At 42.0% G+C, this 20763-nt stretch overlaps 1 protein-coding gene across 1 annotated transcript in view; it reads right to left on the bottom strand.

The window, feature by feature from the left end:
• Window positions 1-215: 215 nt before the first annotated feature.
• The window catches only part of LOC115109671 (alpha-1,3-mannosyl-glycoprotein 4-beta-N-acetylglucosaminyltransferase C-like), a 204944-nt gene continuing 184396 nt past the window's right edge, over window positions 216-20763 (bottom strand). The window contains exons 4-6 of the mRNA XM_029634876.2: window positions 6302-6453; window positions 4822-4969; window positions 216-4555 (exon numbers count right to left, since the gene is read on the bottom strand). Of these exons, the coding sequence (XP_029490736.1) occupies window positions 3399-4555; window positions 4822-4969; window positions 6302-6430 (1434 nt within the window). The 5' untranslated portion in view covers window positions 6431-6453 and the 3' untranslated portion in view covers window positions 216-3398. The remainder of the gene's footprint in view (window positions 4556-4821; window positions 4970-6301; window positions 6454-20763) is intronic.

Genomic DNA, 20763 nt, shown 5'->3' with positions numbered 1-20763 from the left:
ATGATATGGGCAACGACCATGTAACGCTTTTACAACATACAGAAGTGCGCTGGTTATCAAGGGGCAAAGTATTGACCCGTTTTCTTCAATTGAGAGACGAGCTTAAAGTTTACTTTACCGACCATCATTTTCACTTGTCTGAACGCTTGCAGGATGATGAGTTTCTCACACGGCTGGACTATCTGTCTGATGCTTTTTCCCGGCTGAATGATCTGAATGTAGGATTACAGGGACTCTCCACAACTATATTCAATGTGTGGGACAAAATTGAGACTATGATTAAGAAGTTGGAGCTCTTCTCTGTCTGCATTAACAAGGACAACACACAGGTCTTTCCCTCATTGTATGATTTATTGTGTGCAAATGCACTCAAGCTTACGCACAATGTCAAATGTGATATAGCGAAGCACCTGAGTGGGCTGGGTGCACAAGTACTTTCCCGAAACGGACGACACAAACAACTGGATTCGTTATCCCTTTCATGCCCTAACTCCAGGCCACTTACCGATATCTGAACAATAGAGCCTCATCGAAATTGCAACAAGCGGTTCTGTGAAAATTGAATTTAATCAGAGGCCACTGCCAGATTTCTGGATAGGGCTGCGCTCAGAGTTCCTTGCCTTGGCAAATCATGCTGTTAAGACACTGATGCCCTTTGCAGTCAAGTACCTATATGAGAGTGGATTCTCGGCCCTTACTAGTATGAAAACTAAATACAGGCACAGACTGTGTGTGGAAAATGATTTAAGACTGAGACTCTCTCCAATACAACCCAACATTGCAGAGTTATGTGCATACTTTCAAGCACACCCTCCTCATTATTCACATTTTTGATGAAGTAATAATGTTTTATTTGTAAGATGGCTAAAATAAAGAGCAAAATGGTTGATGAAAAAAAATAAGGATAATGGACAAATGTTGCACAATCCAGGTGTGGAAAGTTCTTAGAGACACTGCCAAAGGTGCTTCTACAAAAAGTATTGACTCAAGGGTGTGAATACTTATGTAAATGAGATATTTCTGTATTTCAATACATTTGCTACAATTGATAAAAACATGCTTATTATCTACCTGTTGCCTAGTCACTTTACCCCTACTTACAGTGCCTTCGGAAAGTATCCAGCACCCTTTTTCCACATTTTCTTACATACATACCCCATTATGACAAAACAGGTTCTTAGAAATGTTAGCAAGTGTATTCAAAATAAAAAACAGAAATACCTTATTTACATAAGTATTCAGACCATTCGCTATGAGACTCGAAATTGAGCTCAGGTCCATCCTGTTTCCATTGATCATCCTTGAGATGTTTCTACAACTTGATTGGTCCACCTGTGATAAATTCAATTGACTGGACATGATTTGGAAAGACACACACCTGTCTATATAAGGTCCCACAGTTGACAGTGCATGTCAGAGCAAAAACCAAGCCATGATCTCGAAAGAATTGTCCGTAGAGCTCCGAGACAGGACTGTGTCGAGGCACAGATCTGGAGAAGGGTACCAAAACATTTCTGCAGCATTGAAGGTCCCCAAGTACACGGTGGCTTCCATCATTCTTAGATGGAAGATGTTAGGAACCACAAAGTCTCTTCCTAGAGCTGGCCGCCTGGCCAAACTGAACAATCGGGGGAGAAGGGATTCCCGCAATATAACATCTGCTAAATATGTGTATGTGACCAATAAAATTGTAATTGATTTGGTCAGGGAGGTCACTCTGACAGAGCACTAAAGTTCCTTATGTGGAGATGGGAGAAACTTACAGAAGGACAGCCATCACTTCAGCACTCTACCAATCAGGCCTTTATGGTAGAGTAGCCAGACGGAAGCCGCTCCTCATTAAAAAGCACATGACTGCCCACTTCGAGTTTCCCAAAAAGCATCTAAAGTACTGAGTAAAAGGTACTTATGTAAATGTAGTATTTCAAATTGTTTTATTTTTATACATTTTCCAAAATTTCTACAAACATATTTTTGCTTTGTCATTATGGGGTACTGTGTATAGATTGAGGAAAAAAACAATTGATTCAATTTTAGAATAAGGCTGTAACCTAAAAAAAGGTGGAAAAAGTCAAGGTGTCTGAATACTTTCCGAAGGCACTGTACAGTACAGTACATGCTGAAGCTACCTCAATTACCTTTTATCCTTGAACATCGTCTCGGTACTGGTACTCCCTGTATATAGCCATGATATCTTCTACTTCCTATATATAGCCATGTTATTTTTACTCTTTATTCGTATTTGCTATTCACTGTGTATTTATTCCTTGTGTCACTATTTTTATTTAAAAAAAAATATTGTCTTTAACTCTGCATTGTTGGAAATGGACCCGTAAGTAAGTGTTTCATTGTTAGTCTACACTTGTTGTCTACGATGCGTGTGACAAATACAATTTGATTTTAGTATACCATGGCATAGTATACCACGGTTACCACACAGAGTAAATAAAGTTGATTTGTTTCTATATTACAGAAACATTCTAAGAGAAGATCCTTTAGTGCCTGAGATCACATCATTGGGAAAAGAGAGTGAATTTACTTGAGACCCTAGCTCCAGGGGTGTTGTTGTTTGCTGGTGTAGCGAGCAGAGAGCGCTCCTAACACAGACCGTTACTCCGGTAAAAGTGTGTAAAAAATGTCAACTATCAGTTCCACCCCATTCCTTACTGTGCGCTCCAATCTGAGATGTTAGAGAAGATGGGTGAAAACAAACATTGTTCTCCTGTCAGCGGCTCTGATGGAACATACAGTGCCAGGGAAATACTTTTGCAGAGCTCGCTCCAACTCTCTAACACCACGCCAGCCTTAATAGGAGGGATGGAATGGATATTCGCAGACATAATGACCATCATAATGCTTGTAGGGTAAGATGTAAAGGATGACGATAACTTTGGAAAGGGGTGAATGTGGCGGTTTGTTGATAGCAAGAACATTTGGAGTAATGCTATGTTCCTAAGTCTATACTTGTCTGCAGGCGTGTCATTTCTTAATCAACACTGTTCAAGTCCAGAGGACCCAGAGGCTACTTTTGATGTGGAAAGACACTGAGAAACATAAATAATAATAAGATGTACAACATGAGTACAATAGCCAACAGATATTTCCCATGATCTCACATCCATAAAAACGGGTCAACGTCCATAAAAGTGGTTAGTCAGACAATCATTCAACATTTTTCCATAATTGTAAAAAGCAATAAAGTATACTTTCAAATATAAAAACTCTAGATTGATTTGTAGATACAAATATAAATACATATACTATTAAATTAAATAAATAAATGGGTAAAATAATTAATTAATTAAATTAACACATGCAACAATAAATGAATACATTATCAAATGAATTAGTAAACCAACTGTTGCCTACATGATATGATGATAGTTTTTGTGTTGTTCTCATTGACTGGGGGGTTGTGTAGTCCACAAGCTTATACTCCTAATAATCAGCCATTCTTTCTGACTGGCAGTCACCACAATACGAACACACTCAATGTCAAAGGCAATCTTGTGGTCCACGTCTTGAACGTCAATGTTGCCATTTTTAAACTCCCCTAACGTGATGTAGGAAGAACACTGCCTTCCTCTCTTTGTCCCCACCAGCTTCTCTCCCACTTCCAGAGCTCCATGGTGCAGGATATCATTCTGACGATCGTCCGTTCCTGTCAAGATTTTGATTTTGCTTATTTTAGTTGATTTGTTAAATACTATGACAAAGAAGTCTCCGGTAGAGGGGGATTTCCCCCAAAAGTATTCGTCCACACTGCTATAAGCCTTGGTGGCGTCATAGTTTTCAAATACATTAATGTTAGTGTACAGGCTGGCAGGAGGGTTGTCAGGGATATCAATAGAGTCCTCTTCAAAGTCATCATCCTTCAACTTGTTCTCTGCTCCCTTATATGAGGAGTAGTAGCCCATGTGCTGGAACAGAGAGGGCTTGAAGCGGATCACATCTTTCTGGGCCAACAGGCCCCGGAAGTGAATAAGGAGCCAGTCGCAAGGCATCTCCTGGTAGAACATGAGCAGGAAGTGGGCCAGGCGCGGAAGGTCTCTTGAGTGGTAGAGCTTCCCTATGTAGCCAAGCTTGGAGAATTCCAGCATCACCCAGTAGGAGCCTTCCCTGGAGGTGACCACCTTCTTCAGGGATGTCAGGAAGTTCCTTGAGCAGAGCACATCGTCCTCCAGCATCATGTAAAAATCTGAGAGGTTGGTGCAGAAGTTGAGAAGGAAGGCGTAGTCCACGTTCTGCTTGGAGCGGAAGCGTACCCTGTCCTCTGGGTCGTCGTAGTTCCTTTTCAGCCCATCCAGTGATGGGTAGTACTCCTCAGGGGCATGGATCACCAGGAGATGTCCAGCGATGATGTGGTGGGCAAACTTCCTGGAGATGTCCTGCACCAGCTTTTCACACCAGGCCAGGTCAAAGTCCGCCAGGTGAACCACCACCACAATCTCTTTCAGCTCCTCATAACTGGACTGGTCGAAAATGGATTTGATCGTCTCCATGAGGTAATTCCCTCTTTTTCTTTTGACGGACGACAGTCCAATGGTTAGATATTCTGTAAACGAAAACATAAACATTATTTCGCTGTGCATTAAAAGATGACCTAATTTTTTTTTACAACTGCCTTCGGGACACAAACATTTTAGAACCCGAAAATATATGAATGTATTGTATTAATGAATGTATGTATGACTCAATTATTTAAACAAGTTTTTACAATGTATTTCTCGTGTCTAATTTGACATTGTTAATAAAACAATATGCAATGACAGCCAATGAATTACACACTACATGCTATGCTACATCCTATGATACACTCACTCTTTCGAGGCAAAGGGGTTCCGGCGAGGTAACGATATGTGACGTTTATGGTTCCAGAGAAATTTGTGAACTCTCTAAAGGTGTGAACATATCTCTCAGAGTTTGAAGGATGCATGGACGTTTCTCTCAGTTGCCTTTTGTCCTCCTCCTGCAACGCAGAACAAAGACGACAGATCGGATGAGATGAGACGACTTCACATTGTGAATGCCAAAACAAACCAAAGTCTCATCTCATCTCTGTTGGTCAGGGCCTGTAAGTAAGCGTTTCACTGTGAGGTCTACAAATAAACTTTGACTTGATTTGATTTGATCCCAGCTACTGTACAAACAAAACGCAGCAAAGTCAATTCATCTCCTTGGAACATTTCTAAGACCATTGATATTAATATTGACATTGCCATGGATATGGTACTTCGTGAGAGCACCAGATCATTGAAAATATGCACCCCCCCCATAATTTAAATAACAAATACAGATAATGTGTTATGATCACCAAGATGTGATGGAATCATGAATAAGAAATAAATCCTTTGGCTCTGAAAACAAGAAACTATAAAAAGGGACAACATGGTTAAATACAAGAGTAAACTCTTGGATGAAAATTATGCTGTTTGATTTAAGAGGATGGGGGTGGTACAACAGGCCCGTACACCCCAAAATACAATGTTGATGTTATCCTACCTAAAAAAGTGGACTAATGCGGATACTATTCTATGCCATTAGTAGTGGAAATATGCATTTCTCAATTCCAAATGTATGTGAAAGACAGGCACCATCTAATTCCAAGTTTTTAGATGGTTTCTCTACATATTTGAGATTGGATGACTTAAAGAGGCATTCGGCAGTTGCTACATACATTTTTGGACTTAAATGAATGATATCTACCCATTGATTCTTAAAGAAAACAACCTACTAATGGCTCATCATTAACTTAGTTAAACTGTCGTACCCCATCAGAATGTAAGCCTCTTTTACGCCAAAGTTTGTAAACAAGTATACATAAAAAAACATTTAAAAAACTATAAACCCTCAGAACATGGTTAAAACTATACTTATGGATGGTCAGTCCTTGCATCCATATCTCTGTCAATGAATTTGAGAGTGGTTACATTACTCCAGCCCCATCCCTCAGCTTTTTACCAAAACAGGGACGGGGGTTACACTTTGTTACTGTTTCAATTGCGTATTGCCCCTTTAAGTGGCGGCAGGGTAGCCTAGTGGTTAGAGCGTTGGACTAGTAACCGGAATGTTGCAAGTTCAAACCCCCGAGCTGACAAGGTACAAATCTGTCGTTCTGCCCCTGAACAGGCAGTTAACCCATTGTTCCCAGGCCGTCATTGAAAATAAGAATTTGTTCTTAACTGACTTGCCTAGTTAAATAAAGGTAAAAAAAAGAAAAGAAAAAGTTAATGATATGGCATCCATATTAGGAATTTGTCAGACAAACGTTCTAATCTGGATGCCGTAGATAAAGACTCACCAGCACATACCCATCCTCAATGTACAGATTGAGGAAGAGTAAACAGGTGATCAGGACCCCCAGGAAGGGGATGGTGGAGCGTTTACGGAAACACCTCATCTTGTCCAAGGACTTCCACACCAGCCTCATGATGGAGACACTCTCACTGGGATCTGCAGGGAAACAAAAGGTGGAAAGGTACATTATCCAGCTGTGTAGCAACACGTTGAGATGGAACATATAGTTCATGAGACGGGCTCAGCCTATATATAGACTGTCATCAGGTGGAGGGGTTATGAATCATTTTCTTTTTCTTTCAAGCAATCAGATTAGTTCCACTCTTCCTGATCATAGTGCATAGTGGGAAAATTCTATTTTCAAAATAACATGGTACTTGCAAAAAAAAAAGTATTATAGAACACAACGAGTACCACCAGAGATAGATCAGAGAATACAAAGATTAACCCGCAAAGAAATAGACAATTATAATTTATAGACTGCAATTGGGCATCAGCTAACTCTTTTCTGCCACTGCTACAAAGCCCCAGAGATGCTTAATGGAATACAAACTAGCTCTAAGCTTAGTTCAATACTCACACACACATCGAGCACCGGGGAGCCTGCCTCACCTGGGAAAAGGGCTGGTCAATACCTCTCTGTTCTGGATCTACACACACACTTCCTGTCTTTTTGTCGGCTATTTATTCAATCATCAGTGGTATTGGTTATGCGTATGCTGTTGATGCTTTTGCACTTTTGCATAATTATGGGTTACAGAGCTGAAAACTTTTGAAAAGACAACTCCCCTTTCATTGCAACATTGGTATATGTCCACATGTACTGTAAAAGCCAACTGTGAAGGTATATAAAAAGGGAAATAGAAAATAGGAAAGGTATTAAAACAAAATAGTATAAAATAATAGGAATTGATGGGACCTTCATCCTAGTCATATGAATTATGATGGTAGCCTCAAGAAACACCTGCCAACAGTAAAATAATAATTTACCAGATGCTCTTATCCAAAGCAACTAGGGTAATGTGCCTTGCTCAGGGGCACATCAACAGATTTTCCACCTAGTCGGCTTGGGGAAACTCTCAGTTGAGAACATTCGGTTGCTGGCCCAACACTCTTACCACTAGACTACCGGCCATCCAGCTTGTTAACTAATCACTAACTAATCAATTAGTTTAGCCAAGAGTTCTATTAATATAAAAAATATAATCTTGAGCCAAACAAGTAGCTCTCTTAAACTACACTTTAAGCTTGTCACTTTCAAATCCCTCCCTCCCTCCCTCCCTCCCTATCTCTCAATACAGGTACCTCTGTAGTGTAGATGACTGACATAAGCCAAAAAGCTGCATTGCTGACTGAGACTTTCACAACTCTGCAGCACAGTGGACTCCACACAACAACCTGATAACACAGCTCCTTTATAATCTCATCTCTCTCAAAAACCAACAGCCACGGTGGCCTCCCGAGTGGCGCAGTGGTCTAAGGTACTGACCGGGGGTCCTATAGGGGCAGCGCATAATTGGCCCAGCGTCGTCCGGGTTAGAGGGGGGTTTGGCCGGGGAGGGGGATGCTTTACTTCACTGATGACGCTCAAGCGACTCCTTGTGGCCGGGTGTCGGTCAACGTTGTTTCCTCTGATACATCATTGCAGCTGGCTTCCAGGTTAAGCGGGTGGGTGTTAAAAAGCACGGTTTGGCGGGTCATGTTTCGGAGGACGCATGACCCGACCTTTGCCTCTCCCTCCCTCCCGAGCCCTTTGGGGAGTCGCAGCAATGAGACAAGATCGAAATTGGGGAGAAAAAGGGGGGTAAAAACAAATAAAATAGTCAGCTACAGCTAAATGTCACACTGGCAGACATTGTGAAGCCTCTTTCAGTCTTTTTTTGTAAAACTATGTTATTAAGGGAAAGTACGAAAATGACAGTGGGGAGAGAAAAATATATATGTTTCCTGGGCCACTGCGGACAGAATACTACAATTACACAACTGGGCCATTTTGTTTTCTCTGCTTCATGCTGGCTAGGTGGTAAAGTATTCTCTCTCACACATGAGTGCTGGAGTTGGTATCCTCATAATGCAGGTTGGGTCAGTACTGGCTGTTTAACTGCATCCCAAATGGCACCCTATTCCTTATATAGTGCAGTACTTATGGGTGCTTCCGACCGGGCACACAACAGCATTTCAACATGGATGATTGGGTAATGTTTGGTTGAAACGTTGATCAATGACATTACAACTTACAGTGTATTCACACACTGAAAAAGACAGCCAAAAGTGAGTTGAATTTCCAATGTGTTATCAATATGCTGTCAACCAACTAACAAACCAAATTCCCATGAAAAACCAATGTCACATTTTTGCCACCCTAATATCTATCACTGCGCTTTCAACAGCACAGCTAAGTTCAAATGGGAATTCAATGTCAGATATGTTGTTTATTTATACAACAGATTCAAGTGTTATCACTGTGCTTTAGTGCTGAGCAATAAACAGATTTTATTTGAATTTTTGGAGGTTATTAAACAACTTATTAAACAAACGACCGCCGTCATTTTTTTTGTGAGCCCAACGCGCTGTATCTCTAGAGAGAAATCAAGTCAATAACTTTGTGGGACGCTGGGCTGAAGGGAGTTGTAGTTTTCAAGAAGCAAATATTCAACTTGGTTCAGAGCAGAAATGTGGTAATTAACTACAATGAACCTATTCAATGAAATAAAATGTTATTTGTCACATGCTTCGTAAACAGTTGTAGACTAACAGGGAAATGCTAACTCATGAGCCCTTCCCAAAAGTAAAAAGTAAAACACGTAATAATAAATACATGAGTAATGTTAACTTATATACCAGTACTGAGTCGATGTGCGAGATAAATTGGGGTATATATAACTAGGAATAAAGTAACAAATATTAAACAGTAGAAGCAGCATACAGTATGTGACGATTTAAAAACGTTAGTGCAAAAAGGGTCAATGCAGATAGTTAAATAGCTAACCAAATAGCTACTCGGACAAACAATTTAGCAGTCTTATGGCTTGGGGGTAGAAGCTTTTCAGGGTCCTGTTGGTTCCAGACTTTGTGTATCGGTATCACTTGGTGTGCGGTAGCAGAGAGAACAGTCTATGTTCAGTACCTTAGTAATGTGGACACCAAGGAACTTGATGCTCTCGACCAGCTCCACTACAGCCGCGTCGATATGAATGGCGGTGGGTTCGACCCTGTTTCCTGTAGTCCACGATCAGCTCCTTTGTCTTGCTGACGTTGTGTGCGGCCACGTAGTTGTGGGTGAAAAGGGAGTACAGGAAGAGACTAAGCACATATCACTGAGGGGCCCCCATGTTGAAGGTCAGCGGGGTGGATGTGATATTGCCTACCCTCACCACCTTAGATCAGAAAGTCCAGGATCCAGTTGCAGAGGGAGGTGTTCAGACTCAGAGTCCTTAGCTTAGTGATGAGTTTTGAGGGCACTATGGTGTTGAACACTGAGCTGTAGTCAATGAACAGAATTCTCACATAGGTGTTTCTCTAGTCCAGGTGGGAAATGGCAGTGTGGAGTGCAATATAGATTGCATCATCTGTGGATCTGTTGGGGCAGTATGCGAATTTGAGTTTGTGTTGATGGTGGTGTTGATGTGAGCCATGACCAGCCTTTCAAAGCATTTCATGGCTACAGATCTGAGTGCTTTCTGAGTGCTAGCCATTTAGACAGATTACCTTGGCGTTCTTGGGCAAAGGAACTATATCACCATGTACAGACGGTATTACAGACAGGACCAGGGAGATGTTGAAAATGTCAATGAAGACACTTGCCAGTTGGGTGTAGCAGATTAGCATCTGGATTAGTGACCCGCTCCTTGAAAGTGGCAGCTCTAGCCTTTAGCTCAGTGCAGATGCTGCCTGTAATCCATGGCTTCTGGTTGGGATATGTACATACGGTCTCTGTGGGGACGACGTCGTCGATGCACTTATTTTATGAAGCCGTTAACTGATGTTGTGAACTCCTTAATGCCATCGGATGAATCCCGAATCATATTCTAGTCTGCGCTAGCGAAACAGTCCTGTAGCTTAGCATCTGCTTCTTCTGATCATTTCTGCATTGAGCTTGTCACTGGTACTTCTTGTTTGAGTTTTGATGGTAAGCAGGAATCAGGTGGATAATGTTATGGTCAGATTAGACAAATGGAAGGCAAGGGAGAGATATTTTGCGTTTGTGTGTGTACAGTTAAGGTAAACTATAGTTTTTTCACCTGTAGTTGCACACGTGACATGCTGGTAGAAATTAGGTAGACATTTTCCTGCATTCACCGGCCACTAGCAGAGCCACCTCTGGAAGAGCATTTTCTTGTTTGCTTATGGCCCTTTACAGCTCGTTGCATGCGGTCTTACTGCCAGCAACTGTTTGTGGTAGTAAATAGACAGCTACGAAAAATATAGATCATAATGTTATTTCGGGCTCGGATACACTTACGCCTTCAAAGTTAGGTTAGATACACACAGACCGTATAGACCGAACGAGAGAGGGTTAGACAGTTCGTGAAAGTACAGTATGTATGTCTTATGTACTTTGAAGAACTAGCTAAATTATTTTGTCAGACAGCTCCGCAGAATACTTAGCCAGGCTAGCCTAGCTAAATAGGATGACTAAAGACAGTACAATATGGGGAGCACAGAAATTCTGTTGGATGGTCTGGCTGGCTGGCTGCTACTGCCTGAGCAGGCTGTGTGTATCTAACCTAGCATAGCAGGCAGTGTACCCATCTCTGCCGAGCCGGAAAAAAGAGGCTCAATGTGTTATGATTATTGTAATACTGCAATACAATACAAAGTGTTATGTTTGGGGCAAATCCAATACCACTCTCCATATTTTCAAGCATAGTGGTGACTACATCATGTTATGGGTATGCTTGCAATCATTAACCTTTTTGGGAACGGGAGCAGTATTGAGTAGTTTGGATGAATAAGGTGCCCTATGTAAACTGCCTGTTACTCAGGCCCAGAAGTAGTGGATAGAAAACACTCTGAAGTTTCCAAAACTGTTAAAATAATGCCTGTGAGTATAACAGAACTGATATGTTTTTCCATTGAAAGCCTATCCACTATACAAAGACTTATGGCCCAGTTCACGATCCCTAAGGCTTCCACTACATGTGGCCAGTCTTTAGGCATTGTTTCAGGCTTTTACTCTGAAAATGAGGGGACAGTGGACATTTCCAGAGATGTTTTCTGCGCGTGACCGGGAGTGCGCATTTTTCCTTTTCTATTGACGGAGATATTGTCCGGTTGAAATATTATCGATTATTTATGAACATCGTTTGACATGTTTCTACAAAATTTTAATGGTACTTTTTGGATTTTTCGTCTGCTTGCTGTGACCGCGCTTTGTGCCAATGGATTACTGAGCAAAACACACCAACAAAACGGAGGTTTTTGGACATAAAGAGGGACTTTATCGAACAAAACAAACGTGGAACATGGAGTCTTGTGAGTGCAACCATATGAAGATCATCAAAGGTAAGTGATTAATTTTATCGCTATTTCTGACTTTTGTTACTGACTTTTGTTACTCCTCTACTTGGCTGGTTACTGTTTGTAATGTTTTGTTAATCGCATGGTATGCTTTCGGAACACGTATCCCTAATATTAAGGATGAGACCAAATCTACACTGGAGTTCCTTACCAAGTGAATGTAGCCAAGTTAGCGTTCAATTTAAATCTGCTTGAAAATCTATGGCAAGTCTTACATGGTTTTCTAGCGATGATCAACAACAGAGCTTGAAGAATTTTGAAAAGAAAATTGGGCAAATGTTGCACAATCCAGGTGTGAAAAGACTTACCCAGAAAGACTCGCAGCTATAATCACTGCCAAAGGTGATTTTAACCTCAGGGGGTTGAATAATTATCTAATCAATATATATACACTGCTCAAAAAAATAAAGGGAACACTTAAACAACACAATGTAACTCCAAGTCAATCACACTTCTGTGAAATCAAACTGTCCACTTAGGAAGCAACACTGATTGACAATAAATATCACATGCTGTTGTGCAAATGGAATAGACAACAGGTGGAAATTATAGGCATTTAGCAAGATACCCCCAATAAAGAAGTGGTTCTGCAGGTGGGGACCACAGACCACTTCTCAGTTCCTATGCTTCCTGGCTGATGTTTTGGTCACTTTTGAATGTTGGCGGTGCTTTCACTCTAGTGGTAGCATGAGACGGAGTCTACAACCCACACAAGTGGCTCAGGTAGTGCAGCTCATCCAGGATGGCACATCAATGCGAGATGTGGAAAGAAGGTTTGCTGTGTCTGTCAGCGTAGTGTCCAGAGCATAGAGGCGCTACCAGGAGACAGGCCAGTACATCAGGAGACGTGGAGGAGGCCGTAGGTGGGCAACAACCCAGCAGCAGGACCGCTACCTCCGCCTTTGTGCAAGGAGGAGCAGGAGGAGCACTGTCAGAGCCCTGCAAAATGACCTCCAGCAGGCCACAAATGTGCATGTGTCTGCTCAAACGGTCAGAAACAGACTCCATGAGGGTGGTATGAGGGCCCGACGTCCACAGGTGGGGGTTGTGCTTACAGCCCAACACCATGCAGGACTTTTGGCATTTGCCAGAGAAAACCAAGATTGGCAAATTCGCCACTGGCTTCCTGTGCTCTTCACAGAAGAAAGCAGGTTCACACTGAGCACATGTGCCAGACGTGACAGTCTAGAGACGCCGTGGAGAACGTTCTGCTGCCTGCAACAGTCTGCAGGCAGCAGAACGGACAGTTCTGGACAGTCCTCCAGCATGACCGGTTTGGCTGTGGGTCAGTCATGGTGTGGGGTGGCATTTCTTTGGGGTGCCGCACAGCCCTCCATGTGCTCGCCAGTTGTAGCCTGACTGCCATTAGGTACCGAGATGAGACCCTTGTGAGACCTTTGCCACTCACCTACCACTGAGGAAGTACAGTTCCCGCGCAGCCCAGTCAAAACTGTTCACTGCTCTGGCCCCCCAATGGTGGAACAAACTCCCTCACGACGCCAGGACAGCGGAGTCAATCACCACCTTCCGGAGACACCTGAAACCCCACCTCTTTCAGGAATACCTAGGATAGGATAAAGTAATCCTTCTCACCCCCCCTTGAAAGATTTAGATGCACTATTGTAAAGTGGCTGTTCCACTGGATGTCTTAAGGTGAACGCACCAATTTGTAAGTCGCTCTGGATAAGAGCGTCTGCTAAATGACTTAAATGTAAATGTAAATGTAGACCATATGCTGGTGTGGTTGGCCCTGGGTTCCTCCTAATGCAAGACAATGCTAGACCTCATGTGGCTGCAGTGTGTCAGCAGTTCCTGCAAGAGGAAGGCTATGATGCTATGGACTGGCCCGCCCGTTCCCCAGACCTGAATCCAATTGAGCACATCTGGGACATCATGTCTCGCACCATGCTCCAACACCACGTTGCACCACAGACTGTCCAGGAGTTGGCGGATGCTTTAGTCCAGGTCTGGGAGGAGATCCCTCAGGAGACCATCTGCCACCTCATCAGGAGCATGCCCAGGCATTGTAGGGAGGTCATACATGCACGTGGAGGCCACACACAATACTGAGCCTCATTTTGACTTGTTTTAAGAACATTACATCAAAGTTGTGTGGTTTTCCACTTTAATTTTGAGTGTGACTCCAAATCCAGACCTCCATGGCTTGATAAATTTGATTTCCATTGATAATTTTTGTGTGATTTTGTTGTCAGCACATTCAACTATGTAAAGAAAAAAGTATTTAATAAGAATATTTCATTCATTCAGATCTAGGATGTGTTATTTTAGTGTTCCCTTAATTTTTTTGAGCAGTGTATTTGTGTTTTATTTTTCAAAAAAAATAACACACTGACATTATTGCCTACTTACTAAAGGAATTAATTAATTCTATAGATAGTAGGGGTAAGTGTGTTTTAATGGGCTACTGGCAGTCAGTCACTCCCTCAGTCCTCCTATCTCCCTGCTGTAACATTGCAGCAGGACAGATCAGACTTCTTCAGTGGGTGCTGTTAAAGACCCACTGTGTAAATTGAACCAAAGAAACCGCACCACTGCCACCCTGTAGCGGTCACTCAAATCAGTTTGAAATGGTTTAATAGCTACCTATGAAAGTCTGCTACTGTACCTATCACTTATGGAAGTGAAACAAAATGTGCATTCCACGAGGCTCCACTCCTCTCAACTTACCCCACTGGAATACAATTATATATTCAAGATACCACGACACAGAATGGGTAACCTGTCAAAGCAAAAGTGAAATATCTCTGAAACCTGCATTTGACAAGTTCGGGCAATAAAATAATCAAGAATAGCGACCTTCTCAAAGTGTTTGTGTACAGTACTATCAACATAATTCATTCATTCCTTTAGTAGACAGGGTACCGGCAGCAGGGCACTGAGGAAGATGGAATAACGAAGTGAATATTTGAAAATGAAATGTTGTCCTCTGGGAGTGTGGAAACAACCTTGGAGTCTCTCGATGTGTTGTTCATAAGTTAAAAAAAATAATCCCTTAACAAACACTTTTCCTTCGGGTCTAAATCACTTTAAACTCTCCAATTTAGCGACACTTCATTTAAAAAACCTCGCCTCGTGTAATGGGAAAATCGGAATGGAAAACTCATTGTGAATGAGAAAGGGGAACATACATTTTAATAAAATGGGCAGCAAAAAGCAGTTCTCCCACATTTGATCTTGTTATCTGTTTGACATTATTTCCCCTGGGTATCCTGCACAGACGTACAGCTCTGCACAAATAATCAATTAAGCCTGCAGATTTGCAGGGATTCAGCAGTTGCTTTGTGTCAGGCCTTCAGCCAGTTTCTTTCAAGAGGGAAACACCGGAGGCTGCTGTTGATAACAAAATTGTAATGTAGCGAGGAATAATAACTCCCTTCATTATGAAGTGATTTTTAAAATTTATTTGAACAAATTTAAATTGGTAAAACAGTTTACCAATTACTGCATTCTTATGTAATTTGTCACACAATGAGAATCTATCATCTACAAAGACTTAATGGACTGCCAGATATAGACTTATTTTGTAAAGATGCTGAATTATCAACATAGGCAGCATACCGAAGAGGATTACTATTGGTACCTTATCCCTCTTTAGAGCGGTAAATGAAAAAGTTTAAAGCAACTTCATCATGCAACAAGGCTACAATTGTCAAGGCTGAAATATTGTCAATCATGTTCCCTACCCTGAGAGGACACAACTCCTGTTCTACTAACTTGTATTCCACTAACTCGTATTCTAACTTATACTAAAACTACAGGCACAGCTCCAATGATTCTCCACCCCTCTTGTTTGCTGCTCAGTCCGTCTGCACATGGCTTTGTGCTCACTTAGCTGCCAACACCTTATCAGATCTGGTCATCGTCACCGGGCCCAGACGCTGTGTTCTACCGGTAGCAGGTTACGACAGGCTGGCTGGCTGTGTGGAGCTCCAGAGGTTGGACAGCGGTGCCAAGGTTTAAATAGATATGCACACACACTCCCCTCCTGCTCCAGGCCTATCACCGCTGTCAGCAGTCTGACTGTGTTTCCCCTTGGACACACTGTTTGTGTGTGTGTTTGCGCACTGTGTGTGTATTCCCCCCTGACTCGCTGTCCAAGCTGGCCCTCGCCGCCACCACCGCCTCATGGGAGCCAATGAGGCAGTGGTGCAGCTCCAGGTGTTCTCCCATAATGGCCTGGTGGAGTGCCTCGCGAGCAGCAACCCCTTGGAACAGGAAATAACAAAACTGCCTCCTGCATATCCCTATGCCTCCCTATGTCTGCCAGAAGTCCATAGTGTTTTGGATGCTTCCAACTCAACAGTGCTGCTGCCTGTTTTTTTATGATTTCCAAGGAAGGACACTATGTTTAATCTAAGTCCAGCGTAATTTGGATCCACGTACAAAGCCCTAAAATTCATTCCCATTCGTTACCACCATGGCCTTTTCATGCAAGGACCAGGTGTTCTTGCACAGGTGTTCTAGCTTCTAGAATAGGTTCCTCATAAAATATTGAACATGTGTCGCTCATTGATGCTAGCTTCAGAGCAATCAGGCTTCAAACACTAGGAACAAATGGCGGTCCTCTGGCTGCAGTACAAGCACTCGGTGCTAGCCATGATTGAAACGCGATCGTAAGGAGGGCTGTTCGACATTGGATTGGTCTGTATTCTATTTTTTTTTTTTTTTTACATTTCTTTCTATTTGGCCGGGGACAGAGCTAAAAGGTTGTATCATATATTTTCAAGGCCACCAAATGGAGGCATGCCAAGCCTGGACAACTGAACAACTGATAATTAACTGCCTGTATCACTGTGATGTTGGATTTGATAGGGAGATTTGCCTTTCTCATTTTGACCGCATTGATATCAATTAAAGAGATAACTATAATGAGAGAGAGAACAGTGATCTGTCGACATACATTTGTCACATCACAGTGGCCAGTTGAAAGTGGATATGAGTTTCACTGTATGGGCAGGGTCTGATCAAACAAAGGAGCAACACCAAAGTGTCTCTGTGATGGGGGCGATGGGCGATGAATGCTACTATGAATTGGGAGCCAGGATGCTTCCAGAATGTTATCTCGATATTTACCTTTAGGGTCAGAGAGAAAGATGAAAGGCTTTGTGGTTCCATCAGTGGCGAGCATAATGAAGACGGGAGGCGTGAGAAATGATTCATGTGTGAGTGAGCCTCTCTCAGGCCATTCTCAGCAGTTAGCATTCTGACCCAGATTAGCTCTCGACCAGAGGCCCACTGGAGAGAGCTGGAGATGGAGGGCCGCGATTTGTCTGGCTCATTTCCACTGGATAACACACCGGACATGGTTGTACTAGACACACAGACATACACACGCACAAATGGAGTCACACACATGCACACACACTGTTTCTGTTACAACACTATCTTTGGTGTCAGACCAATTTGATACTGTTAGAAACAGACTGTGACACAAATTATGCCGTAGCATTAGAGTACCACATGGTTAAATTAACATATTCTGAAGTAATTATCTAGTGTCAAAATACTCTGTTAATTCATCGCCGTTGGTGGGCTACAGTACATTCAGCCCATGGCTAACCTGCACGTTGAGCAACCCTGCTGCTGCACACTGATTCTCCCACCTTGCCCTTTGTGTATGACGTCACATGTCATCAACATATGCCGCGGCTACCCTGGAGCAATAAACCAGAACCAGAGGCCCCATGTGCATTCTCTCCTCTCCTCAGACAACTGTCAGCAAGCCCACTCTATCTTTCTGCTCTGGGCGAGAGAAAAAAGCCATGAGGAGATGATAGAAAAAGAGAGAGAATACTCTCTCTCTTCGTCAGTTAGGGAGAAGGGAGTCGGGAGGTAGACAGGGGACTTGCCTTGAAAGCTCTTAAAAAGCCAACTTCACCTCCTGGTCAAATCTGTGAAATGAGAAAATGGCTGAAGGGGCAAGGGTCTTGTGGAAGATAGTGCATTCTCATGTTATCTCCTCCTCACACATTGAGTGCAGGGAGGACAGGGCACTGGCAGGCTATTCAAAGGGCTCCGTCTCTCCGTGGTGTTGAAATGAGAGACCAGAGAGAGACAATAAGATGGCCCAGTTTCCCACCAGTCTGAGAAGAGAGAAACGAACACACACACAGAGAAGAAGTGCTCTTAGGAAATGAGCCTCTGGGATGAGGAAAGTAGACAACCACAGAGATGAATAGTGTTCATTTCATTGGGTTGAGTACATGAAGGAAAAGTACTGTAACAAATTGACAGGACTGAACAAGTGAGGAGCAGATAGATACTGAATAACTGTGCCATTCCATTAAACTGTATATTTTAATTTGTGTACATAATGCAAAACATGTCAATGTTATGTTTTTACTACCCTAAAACACGTCACTAAACATAAAACCCAAGCATCAAACGATTGAGTCCTCACAACCCATAATATCAAACTTTACATAAGTAGACACAACACAAATGAAGATACAGTACAATACAGTTCTTTCTGTAAAAATGTTCTGACAAACCATGATATCAAATGACTTTACACAACTACTGTAGACATAAGAAAGTAAGATACCAGTAGCCTACCTTAGTGAAAAATGTCCATTCTTCCGAGTGGACTAAAGCATCCTAAACAGCAGTATGTTCTGACAGCCGTCTCGGAAAGACAGTATACTGTACATCTCTTCCATAGCTAGACTGACTTATGGAGAGTATCCTATAAACCTGCATCCAGCATCCACCCAGTCTTCATTCAGCATTAATAATTGATGAGGCTGGATCACTAAAAAGACATTTATCGCCAATATCCCTGACCAGGCAATCCAACACTATTGTAGTTGAGCCACAATTTTTGAATTGTGCATTTCATTGAGGATAACGTTCTTGTTAATAAGTAATATATGAAACATATTACATATCATACATATTACCGTACATTTCATTGAGGATAACGTTCTTGTTAGTAAGTAATATGTGATACATGTGGAATATTACTATTCCTTCAGCTATGATGAAGGGTCACTTAGAAATGTCCCTGTTTTTGAAAGAAAAGCACAATATTTTTTGTCCATTAAAATAACATCAAATTGATCAGAAATAAAGTGCAGAGTTCCTCTGTCCGGTGTCTGTGCTCTTTTGCACATCTTAATCTTTTCTTTTTATTAGCCATTCTGAGATTTTCTTTGCAACTCTGCCAAGAAGGTCAGCATCCCGGAGTCGCCTTTTCACTGTTGATGTTGAGACTGGTGTTTTGCACATATTATTTAATGAAGCTGCCAATTGAGGACTTGTGAGGCATCTGTTTCTCAAACTAGACACTCTAATGTACTTGTACTCTTGCTCAGTTGTGCACCGGGCCCCCCCACTCTTTATATTCTGGTTAGCGCCAGTTTGCGCTGTTCTGTGAAGAGAGTAGTACACAGTGTTGAACGAGATCTTCAGTTTCTTGGTAATTTCTCGCATGGAATAGCCTTCATTTCTCAAAACAAGAATAGACTGACGAGTTTCAGAAGAAAGTCCTTTGGTTCTGGCCATTTTGAGCCTGTAATCGAACCCACAAATGCTGATGCTCCAGATACTCAACTAGTCTAAAGAAGGCCTGTTTTATTGCTTAGCTGTGCTAACATAATTGCAAATTGGTTTTCTAATTATCAATTAGCCTATAAAAATTATAAACTTGGATTAGCTAACACAACATGACATTGGAACACAGGAGTGAAAAGTGCTGATAATGGGCCTCTGTACGCCTATGTCACGTACACTCCCTCTCCGGCCTCTAGGTCATCATGCTGCTGATTATCCGGCACACATGTCACCATCGTCAAGTGCACCAGTGCCTCATGACACTCCATCACCTCCTTGATTATCTTACCTATTTCTGTCACTCCCCTTGGTTCTTTCCTCAGGTATTTTTTGACTGTTTCATGTCGGTGCGTTGTTTGTGTTTCGTGTTTGTTTTGTTTATTTATTAAAACACTCACTCCCTGTACTTGCTTCCCGACTCTCAGCGCACTCATTGTAGCCTATGTAGATATTCCATTAAAAATCACCTGTTTCCAGCAACAGTCATTTACAACATTAACAATGTCTACACTGTATTTCTGATGAATTTGATGTTATTTTAATGAACAAAAATTTGATTTTCATTCAAAAACAAGGACATTTCTAATTGACCCCAAACTTTTGAACAGTAGTGAATATATACTACCAGTCAATAGTTTGGACGCACCTACTCATTCAAGGGTTTTTCTTTATTTTTACTATTTTCTAGATTGTAGAATAATAGTGAAGACATAAAAACTATGAAAAAACACATAAGGAATCATTTAGTAACCAAAATAATTGTTAAACAAATCTAAATATATTTAATATTTGAGATTATTCAAGGTAGCCACTCTTTGCCTTGTTGACAGCTTTGCACACTCAACCAGATTCATGAAGTAGTCACCTGAAATGCATTTCAATTAACAGGTGTGCACATCCACATTATGGCAAGAACAGCTCAGAAATAGCAAACAGAACAACAGTCCATGATTACTTTAAGAAAGTTCCTTCAAGTGCTGTCGCAAAGAGTGGTGTGCAGAACAGCGTCTTGTAAGGCACAACTAGTCTGTTCTTGTCACGGATGGGCTATTGCATCAAGCGACCATGCCAGGTTCCACTCCTATTAGCTAAAAACAAGAATAAGCGACTCCATTGGACACGAGACCACCAAACCTGGACAATTGAGGAGTGGAAAAAAATTGCCTGGTCCAACGAATCCCTGATCCTGTTGTGACATTTTGATGGCAGCATCAGGATTTGGCATAAGCAGCATGATTCCATGGCCCTATCCTGCCTGGGGTTAAAGGTAAAGGCTGGTGGCAGTGGGGGAATGTTTTCCTGGCACACATTAGGTCCCTTGATACCAATTGAGGAACGTGGAAGGAACGTTGGAATGTTTACATGCCCCAAAGA

The sequence above is a fragment of the Oncorhynchus nerka genome, linkage group LG25 (genome assembly GCF_034236695.1).
Source record: "Oncorhynchus nerka isolate Pitt River linkage group LG25, Oner_Uvic_2.0, whole genome shotgun sequence".
NCBI lineage: Eukaryota > Metazoa > Chordata > Actinopteri > Salmoniformes > Salmonidae > Oncorhynchus > Oncorhynchus nerka.
This window is presented reverse-complemented; position numbering and strand designations above follow the sequence as displayed.